The sequence below is a fragment of the Prionailurus bengalensis genome, chromosome A3, assembly GCF_016509475.1.
Source record: "Prionailurus bengalensis isolate Pbe53 chromosome A3, Fcat_Pben_1.1_paternal_pri, whole genome shotgun sequence".
Classification (NCBI taxonomy): Eukaryota; Metazoa; Chordata; class Mammalia; order Carnivora; family Felidae; genus Prionailurus; species Prionailurus bengalensis.
Window position 1 is genome coordinate 132,760,393 of NC_057354.1, and position 12,487 is coordinate 132,772,879.

The following is a 12,487-nucleotide window of genomic DNA, read 5'->3' on the forward strand; positions in this document are numbered from 1 at the left end:
GCTGTCGCTCTAGGTGCAGAAGGCAGTTCGCTGTCCCGTCTTTATGTTTTTGAGGAGGCTCTCCGGGCCGTGACGGTATCTTCTGCCCCGCGCAGCGCACCCTCGCCACGCACACACGCACGCACACACACACACACACACAGCCTCTTCCTCGTTACACTTTCGCATTTGTGAAACGTACATCTTCGTAACAGGCAGTTTCGGGATCTGGCAGGTTCCCAGGTGGGGAGGCTGACCTTAGCACAGAACCCCAGCCGCTTCTGGATCGTATACCTACATCCAACACGCTTGCAGCCGCTACTTGATCCAGATGTCTGAAGACAGAGTTCAGAACCTCTCTTAAACGTTTGGTGGAGGACTTCTTGTGAGGCTGGAGGAGCACCGCCTGGAAATTCACTGGAAGTCCGTACCTTCCCAGACAGACAAAATGTGCGCATAAGTTACCCCAGATGGAAACGTGGGGAAAACAACCCTGACAAGAAACAGGCGGTTCTAGTAAGAAGAAAAAAAGCTTCAGCTGACACCGCTTAAGACAGTAAAACTCAGTGGAATGAAATATTTAGGGTCAGAGGTGAGACTGGTGACTGGATTTTTCTGGAGGGGAATGTGCCAGAACAGGCTAACCGGCCATTTCTGGATAACGGTGCAGCGTGCACTAAAACGCGGAGGTCTGCTGGATCTGCGGGCGGGAAGCAAAGCGTACGTGAAGGAGGCCGTGCCCACGCGTGCCGCTGCCTTCGCCACACACCGAGCCTAACACCTGCTTCGTCCTGTGCGTTTCCAGGATGCTGGGCCGGCAGGACCCCGATGTCCGAGCCCCGCCTAAATGCTCTTTCCAGGAGGCAAGAGCCAGAGAAGCTGGCGGGGGCAGACGGGTCACGGGCGAGGGGAGTGGCCCAGCCGATGGCCTCCTCTCCGTGTCCCCTCTTACCACAAAGCTCCGGTACCCCCCGGGGGAGTGAGCGGAGGGGCCGCGACCATCTTAGCTGAGCGAGCAGCCCCCCTCCTGACTCCCTCCCGCAACTCCCAGTGCTTTCCAGAAACCCACTCCACACCCTCGGCCTCACCGACACCGCTGTCTCCACCTGCTGACCACACACCCCAGGCAACACGTACGTTAAGGACGCGCATTCCGGCTCCCAGACCGTGGTGCCACCGCGCTCTGTCGTCTGACCTGGTCATTCCGCCAGTCATTGCAGGTTCCCTGGGAGCTCGCTTACCCTCCCGAACGAGGACCCCTGTGTCCCAGCTGTCCTGTCTTTCCCAGCCCGCGAGCTCCCATCGGGGCAGAGGCACGGGTCTGTTTTGTGCACGGTCTACTGTGTCCCCAGACCTGGAGGGCGGCAGGCACTCCAACACTTCGTGAATGTTGACTGACTGCTCCTCGTCCCCCCCCTCCCCCCCCCCATCAAGCCTCCAAGCCCTGGGCCCCTTTCTCAGCCCACTCTCTCGACTTTGGGGCTTCCCACGTTCTTCCCAGATCCTTCCAGCCCTTTCCCTGCTGACCCTCCCTCTGGATCGATGTCAATGAACACCTTCTCTGTTCTGCTCAGAACACGCCTTCCAGGACAGCCGGGTCAGTGCTCATTCTCCACAAGGCCGCCCCCACGCTGCTCCTTGCTCCACTCAGTAGAGGACCCTCCTCCTCCCTGACCGCCGAGGTCACCCGGTGGGGAGCCCTGACATGAGGCCCCACACCGAGACCTCTGTGCCACGGGGGCGCCAGCATCGTCTACCGCTGTCCCCTTACCCCTGTAACATCTCCCCATCCTGCCCTCCTTTGTAAGAAACGCCCTCAGCCCCCTTGGGCTCTCATTCCAAACTTGAGAGTGCCCAGTGTCCCGTGTCACCCAGTCATCCGGCCACCACACTCGAGCTTGTCCCACCGATGACCTCGTGACCCTTTTCACGGGGATACCTAAATCCTTAAGCTTCTCCTCCCTCTGACTCGTCAGCCACTCCCTCCTTCTGCCTGACTTCCTCATGAGCTTCTCTCTTCCACTCTAAATATTGGGGTTCCCCGAGGTGCCCTTTCAGTACCTTCCCTCTGCAGGGCTCTCCCTAGACGATCACGGCCACGCAGCCGCCGTCAGGATTCCGTAACCTCTGTTCCCCACCGAGATCCAGACTGACTAGCTTCCTGGCTGGCCCCTCCACTCTGCACCCAGCAGCCCCCGGTTCACTGCGCCCTGAGGGTCAACCAGCTCTCCCTCAACTGAGGGCTGAGTCTACTTCACTTTGACTTTATGGAGTCCACGAACATTTCACATCTGGAAGTGTCTGGAAGATGTCCATTTCACATCTGTCCGACTCTGAGCGGGGTGACAGAGGCAGAGAGGGCGTCGGCCCCTCCCTCCCCACCAGGCGGGAAGTACAAAACAGCTCGGAGAAGAGGGAGACAGCGGCCAAGAGCCAACTGGGGGTGGGGGGTGGGGGGCGGGGCAAAGACCAACAGGGGGTCAAAGGAACAGGCAAGCAGGTGAACTTCACCGTCTGTGTGCCCCAGCAAACGTGTCAGTTCAGCCTCTGTTTTCCCGGATTACGATCTGTCCACAGGATAGAATATGAAAAAGCCATTAAAAAAGGATCAGGTAGCTTCACCCGTGCTGAAGAGACTGATTCAGAGCAGATGAAGACAGCAAGCCGCAGGACGCTAAACGATCCCATTTGGGGGAGAAAGAAGAGTCTCGAAACCATTAATCATGATTACCTATGGGCAGTGGGGAACTGGGAACTGTTTCCACAGTATGTATTTCTGAACTTGAATTTTTCAAACAGCGCTCATGTATACAACCGTATTCCGGAAAAATACAGACACAGTAAAAAAAAAAAAATCCTACATTGAGAGTCTTGTAAAGAATTACTTTTACATATACTTTTAGGAGAAATCCTGTTTCATCCAACTTAAGGACATCCATCTCTACGTCTCTCGAGCAAACGGGCATCCGCACTGTAGTGAGCCTGAGAACCACTGATTTCCGAGGCCAGCAGGGTCAGTCTCGGGCCCCGTCTACACCACAGGTGGCTGGCACACTCCAGGTTTGCTCGTCTACGCCCCGCGGCCCAATGCCACAATCCACGCCACTCCAGGCCTCTGAGATGGGTGGGGGTGGATGACCACGAGAGGAGCCACGGTCGGATCCTGGCAGCCGCCATATTGTGCTTGGACAAAACCACACTGGCAGCCGCGTGGAGGATGAACCGGAGGCACAGAACCAAGTGAGAGCCCGTGGCAAGAGCTGGCCCGGCCAGGCGAGGCAGGGACGGAGGGAAGAGAGAGAGCAGGGACAAGCCAGGGGGCCCACCAGAAGCGTGGTGGGGTGCAGGAGTGGGCGTAGGAGGCGAGGGTGAGGGAGCAGAGGCATCTGAGCCCGCCCTGAGGCTTGGGGTCTGGACACAGGAAAGACGTGAGCCCACGGGCATTGACGGGGCGGCCGGGGAAGGGGTCAGGAGGGAAGATGAGCCAGATGTCCAGGGGAAGCCCGTGTGAGGTGAGAGGCGGACAGGACGAGGTAGGAGGCACAGACTAGAAAGAGAAAGTATGGAACAGGTCTCCAGGTGGATGGCTGGGAAGGGATGGGGGGGGGGGCACCCGCCTTGCAGGCAGGGGAGGGGCTGGGGAGAGCACTTCAGAGGGCCAGAGGGGGCCAAGAAGCAGGGGTGGAAGCTTCCAGAAAAAGGGTACAGCCAGCCGTGTGTGATGCTACCAAGATCCCCCCTCCCCACATAGCTCATGTCACTGCACATGTTCAAAACGTGGCAGAAAAACAGGCTTTAGAAAATACTGCTTGATTCCATTTTTGCAAAAATTTAGTAAAAAAAAAAAAATATGCATATCTGTAAACTAGAATAAAAAAAAAAAGCAAAACACAAAGGAACAAAAACTCCTAAGGTACACACCTGCACACTAGCCAGCAGACTTTTCTCCCGGCGTTAAAATTACAGGTGATTTTTTTATTCACTAGTCGTGCTTACCTACAGTTCCCAAATCTCCCACGGTAATTGTTTTCACTTTGGTGAAAAAAACAAACAAGGCCAAATTTTTGTTGTCGTCAGTTCGGTTTGGTTCAGGGCTTTCATTTTTTTGTGCCGCCTTGGGCTCAGAGGTCAAGGACTGAGACCGTGCTGCTGTTTCCTCTAGGAGTCGCCAGGCCCCGGCAGGTGCACGGGGCGGGGCGGAGCATGCGGCGAGAGTCTGGCAGGAACGGGACGCGGAGCACAGGACGGCAGGGCCCGCAGGGCTGAGGGAAGGCTCCTGTGACTCAGGAGACCCTAAACATGTTGCCAAGAGCCAGGAGGAGCGCGCGGAGAGGACGGGAGGGCCCGGCAGGTCCCAGAGGAGACTGGGGGGTGGGGGGGCGGGGGACGGCAGGGGCAGGCGGCAGCCCAGGGGCCCCCCAGAGCTCGCTGCCCCACCCCGGGCTGGGCGGCGCCTCCACGCACCTGAGCACGGACTCCACAAACACCCTCAGGGCCTTGATGTGGATCCAGGCAATGAAGGCTTCGCTGAAGTTCACCTTGAGCCAGCGCAGCAGCGGGCCCTGCAGAGACAGGAGAGCCGGTGACGCCCGCTGGCCGCTCCGCCCACGCGAGGCCGAGGAGGACGTGGGTTTTGACAGAGCAAGCCCCGAGCGGCGAAGAAACGCCCGGCGGCCAGCGGAAGCAGCGAGGCGGTTGGCCGAGGGCCGGGACCGCGTCGGCCGGGCCGCCCCGGGGGGCGGGGTGGGGGCCGGGGAAGCGCCGCGGGCCAGCCACCCGGCGCATGCGCGGGGCCACCGCAGACCGGGCTGCTGGGGCTGGGCAGCCCCTGACCTCAGGGCTGTCAGCAGGCAGCCCGCAGGCTTCCCTCTGACGCTGTGCTGCGAAGGGGCCAGCCTCCCAGGGAGGCGCTGCCCCGGGGTCCTGGCGTCATCCACCAGCCGCCGCTTCCAGGGGGCCCTCCGAGGAGCCCGCCTCACTCGGCCACGACAGCTGCCACTAATGCCGGCCACGACAGCTGCCACTAATGCCGCTGTGGCCGCTACTCGGGGGGAGGGAGCCTCGAGTCTTGGAGCAAAGGCACCTCCAAGTGCCCACCAAGGTCAGGGGTGGGTCCAGCCAGGGCAGCCAGGGGAGGAGAGCCGAGCCGCCCGACCACCAGCACCTGTCCCCGTCACCAGCTCCAGCCACCTCCAGACAGGGCGGGGGCACCCTGGCCAGCAAGCACCATCCACTGCCGGGGGCGGGGGGCAGCTCCAAGGAGGCCCCCCGGATGAGGAGGAAAGGCGTTTGATGCTGGGCTCCTTGATTTGAGCCCTCAAAAGCCACCTTCGGTAACAGAAAACGTAAGGCTTTGTTTTCTCAGAAGACGCCTGCACTGGCGAGGACATGCGAGCGGGGGAAGCCCAGGGCTCCCGGGTGCTGCTTACCTCTCCCTCGCCCTCACTCTCTCTCTCTCTGTCCGTCTGCCCCGCAGCGGGCCTATCGGGGTTCCCTAGCGGGGTTACCTGAACCTTGTGGTCCGGGAAGGTGGATGATCCCTTTTTAAGAGCAACACAGGAAGTTTGCTAAAGGCACAGAAATGATTTATTAATCTTTCGGCAAACATGCATCACAACAAACAGAAAAACTCGCATCGCCTGAAAAGCACAGGGAGGCCGGCAAGGCCGGCCCGCCCTCCGGGATTGCGTGCTGGTCGGACTCGAGATGGGACCAGGGTGTTAAGGTCTTCAGGCCCCATATTCCAGGGACGGAGCCGGTGCCCACATCCCCCCCGCCCCTGCCTGGCCCCGGTCAGGACCTCCCCTCCACGGGGACAGGACGGGGACAGCTCCAGGTGGCGTTTGTGGAAACGGCTCTGCCTGAGGAGCGTGTCCCCACCACGTCCAGCCTCGGTGGCTGGGGTGCGCTTAAGCATGCCACACGCGGACGGCGGGTGTGCTGTTGGGACACAGCCTCCTTTACCCTCTCTGCAAACAGAAAGCACAGGAAGCCCCCACCCCGTGCTCTCACAGGGGGCCGAAACCCCAGGCCCCGGCCTGTCCCCTCTGGCTGGAGAGTAATCAAAACGGCGGAGGATGCTGACCGCACCCATCTCCCAACAAGCTAAGGGGGAAAGGGTCTACGCAGCCAGGGTAGGGCCGACCCCGGCTGACCCCTGCTCACTGGCACCCAGCGAGAGCCTCGCAGGGAGCTAAATGTTTCCGAGCTAGTGTGTCTCCTTCGCATCTCCATTTCCCCTGCACAGAGAGACCCTGGAAGGGCTCCCAGGGCAGCGTCGGGGAGCAGCACCCTCCGCCGGCGGGTAACCGGAGACCCGGGCGGCAGGTGTCGAGCTCCTGCGTATCACCTCGATCCTCGGGGGTCTGTGCCAGCGCGGAGGGAGGGGCCGAAGGCACGGACCTGACCACCTGTCCTGCGGGCAGGGCCTCGCTCCTGGACACCGTGACAGCTGCCACAGTCTAGCCCCCAACCGGAGGCCAGCCAGGGCCGGCCCCGAGGCCGGCAGGGTTGCTCAACTATGATAGAGACCACCGAGCGCTCCTGGGTGATGAGGGTCCGGGGCGAGCTGAGGTCAAGGAGAAGAACCCTTTGGTTTTCCAGCTTGTTGGCGAGCACCCTTCCTGCCTGGGCGTGTCGGGTCTGAGGCCTCGGGCCCGGGGCCACCTCAGCCCTTTGTCTCGGGAAGGGGTCTCAGCCAGAGAAGCCCGGCAGATTTGGGATCCGAAAAGCGTGTTCCCCTGGTGTGCGCACACACACGTCCACACACAGACGTGTGTGCTCGGGGCCGGGAGGGGCCGAAACCGTGCACGGGCACGACCATAGGACCAGTCCCCCGTTCCTCCTCAAGGGGGATGGGCCAGTCTGGGGGGGCTGGGAGAACCCTATTTTGGGAACCCCCATGCTGCTGCCACTTCTGAGGGGGTTGACTTGTCCGGAGTCCTTGTGAAAAGGCCACCGACCCGGAGAGGTCACGTCGGAGGTGCAGACTCCCCCGGCCCGACAGCAGAGAAGGCTCGGGGCAAACACTTGGCCACACGGGAGGTACATCTTGCATCATCCAAGCACATACTTACAGCCTTATGTCTACACACCGGTCTTCCTCCAACAGGCCTGAAGTACTTTCTACTCACTCTTCCCCTCCTCGCTACTCCAGAGGCTGACTAGAAAGCTTCCCCGAGAACCCGCCCCGGGTGGGGGGTGGGGGGGATGGGAGAGAAGGGACCCGGAGACATTCCACCGAGGCAGGCCCCGGGAGCCACCTGGCTTAGGCCCGCTCTGCAGCGGGAGGATGCCACGTGGGGAGCGTGCCCGTCTTACAGAGCGGGGTGCCCAAGGCCACGCTGTTCACACTTCTAGACTAAGAGCCTGGTTTTCGCCCCCCTGAGCTCAGCTGCCCTTGCACACGGGAGGTTGGCTGTTGTCAGTTCCTCCGGGACAAGCACCCACTCTTTGCCGGAAGCGTAGGGGACACAAATACAGGTGCTGGTGACAGAAGGTGTCACATCGCACCCGGGGAGCCGCACTGCCGAGAATAGCAGGGGGGCGGAGGGGACGGAGCCACCCACTTTCCACTCAGGGATCCCCGCCTTGCCCTGCCCGACCTTGGGGCGGAGAAGGCTCAGGTGGGGCCCTCTTCCTGGGGGAGGTGCTCACTGACCCCCCCTCCCCCCCCAGAGCGTCAGTTTCTCAGCTGCAGAGCGGAACTGGGAGTCCCTTCCTGGAAGGGCAGCACCAGGACTGAGGAGCTCGGACGGACTCACAGCTCAGGCGCCACCTCGGGGCCCCTCTGCCTTCCCCAGACGCACCCCGGCAGCCCCAGGGGGGCACACAGTCCCGGGGCCGTGTGCCCCCAGGGAGGAGCCGCCCTTGCCCGGAGCCCGGCCGCCGCGAAGTCTACTCACATACTGTTGCTTCTTATCAGACAGCAAACGGCTCAGCTCTTCCCTTTCCCTCTTTATCTCTTTCTCATCATAGTAAAATTCACGGACAGTGAACCTTAAAACAAGCAAATGGGAGGCGTTTGCCAAGAAGCTTCCAGTCGGAGCAGAGGCCCCTCCGGTGCAGACAGACCAGACCCGGAGCAACCCCCCAAGGCCAGCCCTTACTTGTTCTCTTTGGCTTTGGTTTTGAAATCGTCGATCACTTTTCGAAACAGGGTCACCGTGAAGAGGCCGCCCTCGTTGTCCTCGGCGATCAGTCTGGGGGTGAGAAGCGTCTGTTCACGGGACTCATCGCCGGGCCCGGCGTCAGAGCTGGGCTAGGAGAGCCCTGTCCTCTCCCGTCGGGGAGGCGGGTCACCGCAGAGGTGAGGCTCCGTCCCCCTCAGCCCACTGGCCCGTGTGCAGGGGCCCAGCCAGCAGCGGAGGGCAGGGAACCGGACGTCCCTTATTTCCCAGCTCCTGGCCGTGTGGGCTCAGCCACCTGCTGCGGCCCGCCCCCTCTCGGGCTCCTGCCATTCAGCCTCCAGGCTGAGGCCTCAGGGGCCTCCAGGTGATCTAAACGCAGGCCCTCGAGGGGAGGAAAGGACAGGAGACTAGCTGTGCGGAGATGCGCGCGCGGTTCAGCTCTGGTTTGTGAAATGCCCAAGAGATCACGCTAGTCCCGGGTCTCAGTCGCCTCGTGTGAGGACGGGGGGCCCTCGCTCTGACGTGCTGTGCTCACAGCGAAGCAGGGCAGAGCTCGTCGGTGGGAAACCACCCCGCCACGTCCACCTCACGTCCGATGTTGTAATCGGACGGCCTCCCGAGGCACACCTCAACACGGGACCCCCGTGGGCACCGCCCCAAACACAGGGGTTGTCAGAGCCAGGGGCCTGCGTCTTTGGGTCACAGACCTGAAGCCCTTCGCCAAGCCCAGGCAGGTCTCGTGGACACGCTCAGGGCCGGGTCACCTTTCCGCTCTCCCAGAGTGGGTGCCCAGAAGGGCCGCCCCAGGCTCCAGAGACTTTTCCTGAGTCACCTCTGCGGATTCTCGGGCGCCTTCTGACAACGAAGGGCCTGGGGGCTCTGGTCTGAGAAGCCAAGCCACCTACTGAGGCAGCCTTTTGGACGGGGCCCCCTGGCACCTGGCCACAGAATGCCACTGTTACAAGAGCTGGGGGTCGTCTGCTGAGCCGGGTGACTTCAAGGACCAGCCCCTCCATCCATCTGTGTGCCTTCCGCCCCACCCCACCCGCCCCGCCCCTGCAGACGTGGCTGCCCCGGGCCTGTTCCTCTGGCCTCCCCTGTGGCCTCAGGCTATGACCGTCCTGTTCCCTGCACCCCTCAACTCAGCTCCTAACTGCTACCTCCAGTGAGTTGTGGCCCTGGAAGAGCCGCCCTGCAGCAGGTACCCCCAGCCAGACGCCTCCGGGCCGAGATGGACTTGGGCAGGGGCCACCCTCCCTCTCGCCACGGTGCCCTGGGAAGCAGGTGAATTGGCATGTCTGGCCGAGACTCACCCGCCAAATCTTTTAAAATGACAAACCATTCGCGGGGCGCCTGAGAGGCTCAGTCGGTTACGCGTCCGACTTCAGCTCAGGGCATGACCTTGCGGTTTGTGAGTTCGAGCCCCGCGTCGGGCTCTGTGCCGACAGTTCAGAGCCTGGAACCTGCTTCAGCTTCTGTGTCTCCCTCTCTCTCTGTGCCCCTCTCCTGATCATGCTCTGTCTCTCTCTCTCAAAACGAAGTGAACATTAAAAAAAATTTTTTTTCAAGGACCAACCATTTCAGACGTGTGAAAAGGTATAGAGAATAACAAATACCTGTGTCTCAGCCGCCCCATTTAAGACCTAAAGCAATTCTCATACGGCAGACCCCCCCCTCCCGTGGCCCTCCCTGGGTGCACGTCGCGCTGTGCCCCCAGGTCGCCACGTTTCCCATGCCCACACACCTCCACGGCTCTACTGGGCACCTGCGTGTGCCCAGATCGCATGTGGTTTAGTTGTGTCTGTTTCTAGAGCTAAAGCAAAAGAACTTGCTTCCCCTGCTCAGTACTGCATCGCGAGAGCCTTTCCTGCTGCTGCGTGCGGCCCTGAGATACTGGTCTCCCCAGATGCGTGGTATGCACGGTTTGTGAACCTTCTCTGCCACCTTCCCAGGCTTCATTGGCCACTCCTGCTCTGACCCCAGGAGGCCGGACGCTGAGAATGCCTTCCTCCCCTGCTCCCGCCCTGTGGCCATCAGAGCCAGGCCCTTGCTTGACCCTCAGGCGGGGAAGAATGACCTGGGCTGAGAAGGCACCGCAGAGTGCACTGAGGGGGGGGGGGGGGGGTCTCTGCCAGGAGGCAGCCAGAGAGGGCTTCCTGGAGGAGGGGGCAGGGAAACCACATTTTAAAAGATGGAGAGAGTCTGGCATGGGGCCGGGTGTGTGGCTGCAAAGGAGTTCCAGGTCAAGGGACCCTTGTGAGAGCGAGTGGGGCGGGCCGAGGGTCCTCACACCTTCCGGCACGCTTGGTGGCCGGGTGCCAAGTTGGGGTCTCACTTACTTAGTAGACCGAGGGACCACCATGTCCGAGAGGGATTCGTAGGTTTTTTGCCATTGCGCGTAGCTTGGTCTGCGAGGATACAGGATCATTCAGTGATTTCTGCTTAAAAACTTCGGGGCATCCCAAGTATTTGGGACCCTATATACCCCTCTTCCCAAAGGACTGGAGTGAGCAGGCCTGGGCCGGAGTGCCCCCCACCGCCCGAGGCCCTGCCATGGGCACCGAGAATCTCCTGCCCAGCCCCATCCCGGACCCACCCTCCCCGTGAAGGCCCGGGACCCCGCAGAGGGCCCGTGTGATTGTGTCGGAACTTTCTAGTCCCGGCCCTGTGTGGCCTTGGGCAAGCCAGCTGACCTCTCTGGCCTCAGGCCAACGGAGTAACAGCAGCCCGGGGTTTGTCGAGAGTGAGGCATGTGGCAGGCACGCCTCAAGCGCTCAAGAAACGGCTGCTTCTGTCATTGCATCCCACCGCGGGTGCTGTCCCCCTGCTCCCGTGCCGGCCCACGCAACTCCCATTTAGTGCTCCCGGGGGCCAGGCCGTGGGGGGCTCCCCTTCCTCTCCGTCGGGCAGGCCGGTTTCCTTCCGGGGTCACCAACACGGGCTGAGGCCCCGCACCACCCACCTTCCCGGGCCACTTACTTGGGCACGATGACCAGAAGTGTGACAAGATACTCGGAATCCAACACGAAGTCTTCTTTGCTCACAATATCGCTCAGCGTCCGAGTGAAGAGGTTTCCCCTGAATCCGTGTGGGACAAAGGGGGTGTGATCAGGAGAAAGGCGGAGGGAGGCAGCGTGGGCCTGGGCTTCTGGGCCGCACGGGCCCCCTCCCCCCACCCCGTACACCCACCAGCACGGGGGCCCGGGGACCAGAGGGCAGGCAGGAGACAGGAAGGGCTCAGATGCCCCCCCACCCCCGGGAGTGCCAGGGCCCTGGGCTGAGGGTGTCCCTGATCCCCCAGTTCTGGTGGCCAGACCTGCTGTGGCTGGCAGGGCCTGAGGCCCCGTCACCGTCACCGAGGGGTGGCTGAGTTCAACACCTCCCTGGCCTGCACTGCCCCGGTGCGAGCCACCGGCTGTTGGGAGGGGACCTCGGGGGGAGGGGGGCGGGGGGGGCAGGCAGCTTGAGTTACTTGAGTGTCGGGCTGTCCTGAGCAGACACAGGGACCAGAGAGAGGTCCGTGTCACTTTTCACGCCTCACAGGTCCAGCCGCCAGGGGACCTTCACCTGAAATAGCTTTCATCGTGCCCAGTGGAACCCGGTCTACATCGAGGTCGTGGTATTTTTAGCACACGGTTCAAGGCTATTGTATCAGCAGACGAGCCAAGGTAATGCTACTGAGACTGTCTACAGCCTCAGCACCCAGCCAGGGTATCAGTGCAGCACAGGACGTCTCCCTGGTGAATGGCTCTCAAGCACTCGGGTCAAGGCCAAAGCCTCAGGTACAATGCCCCCCTCCAACCTCACCTCTCCTACCTGCGCCGTCACTGGTAAGTCCCTCAGGACTCTCTCCGAGGGCACAGGGCCTGTACCTCCTACCTTGGCATCTCCACATTACCGTCCCACCCGTCGGGTCCTATCTGTCTGGGTTATGCCTGTACTCCCTGCACAAAGCAGATTTTCTGTAAATATTTGTTGAGTGAATAATTGTGAGCTCTCCAAGTGCAGAAATTACCTTTTATTCTGCTTTGCATCTTTAGGGCCTGGCATAAAGCCTGAGGATATGGTAGGTGCTTAATAAACGTTTATCAAAAGAAGAAAAAGGGGGGCACCTGGGGGGGCTCAGTCGGTTGAGCATCAGACTCTTGATCTCTTGATCTCACGGTTCGTGAGTTCGAGCCCTGCATTGGGCTCTGTGCTGACAGCGTGGAGCCTGCTTGGGATCCTCTCTCTCTCTCTCTCTCTCTCTCTCTCTCTCTGCCCTTCCCCCACTTGCACTCTCTCTCTCAAAATAAATAAATTAAAAAAAAAAAGACAGGAATAACGGACAAGGAGGTAAAGAACAGCCTTACCCTCCCTTTCCCTTCTCTTCCCTCCCC

The 12,487-nt window shown here is 61.0% G+C and overlaps 1 protein-coding gene across 11 annotated transcripts in view; it reads right to left on the bottom strand.

The window, feature by feature from the left end:
• Positions 1-12,487, bottom strand: part of ATP6V1C2 (ATPase H+ transporting V1 subunit C2) — a 61,613-nt gene that overhangs the window by 8,488 nt on the left and 40,638 nt on the right. For 4 of the 11 annotated variants that reach the window (XM_043604530.1, XM_043604529.1, XM_043604534.1 and 1 more), the window contains 7 exons: positions 11,088-11,186; positions 10,448-10,516; positions 8,088-8,180; positions 7,884-7,977; positions 5,409-5,546; positions 4,444-4,541; positions 274-410 (listed from right to left, as the gene is read on the bottom strand). In XM_043604530.1, coding sequence (XP_043460465.1) covers positions 274-410; positions 4,444-4,541; positions 5,409-5,546; positions 7,884-7,977; positions 8,088-8,180; positions 10,448-10,516; positions 11,088-11,186 — 728 coding nt within the window. Of the gene's footprint in view, positions 1-273; positions 411-2,490; positions 2,547-4,443; positions 4,542-5,408; positions 5,547-7,883; positions 7,978-8,087; positions 8,181-10,447; positions 10,517-11,087; positions 11,187-12,487 lie in introns of those variants that run through there. The other 7 variants (XM_043604538.1, XM_043604537.1, XM_043604536.1 and 4 more) reach the window with 5 other exon arrangements.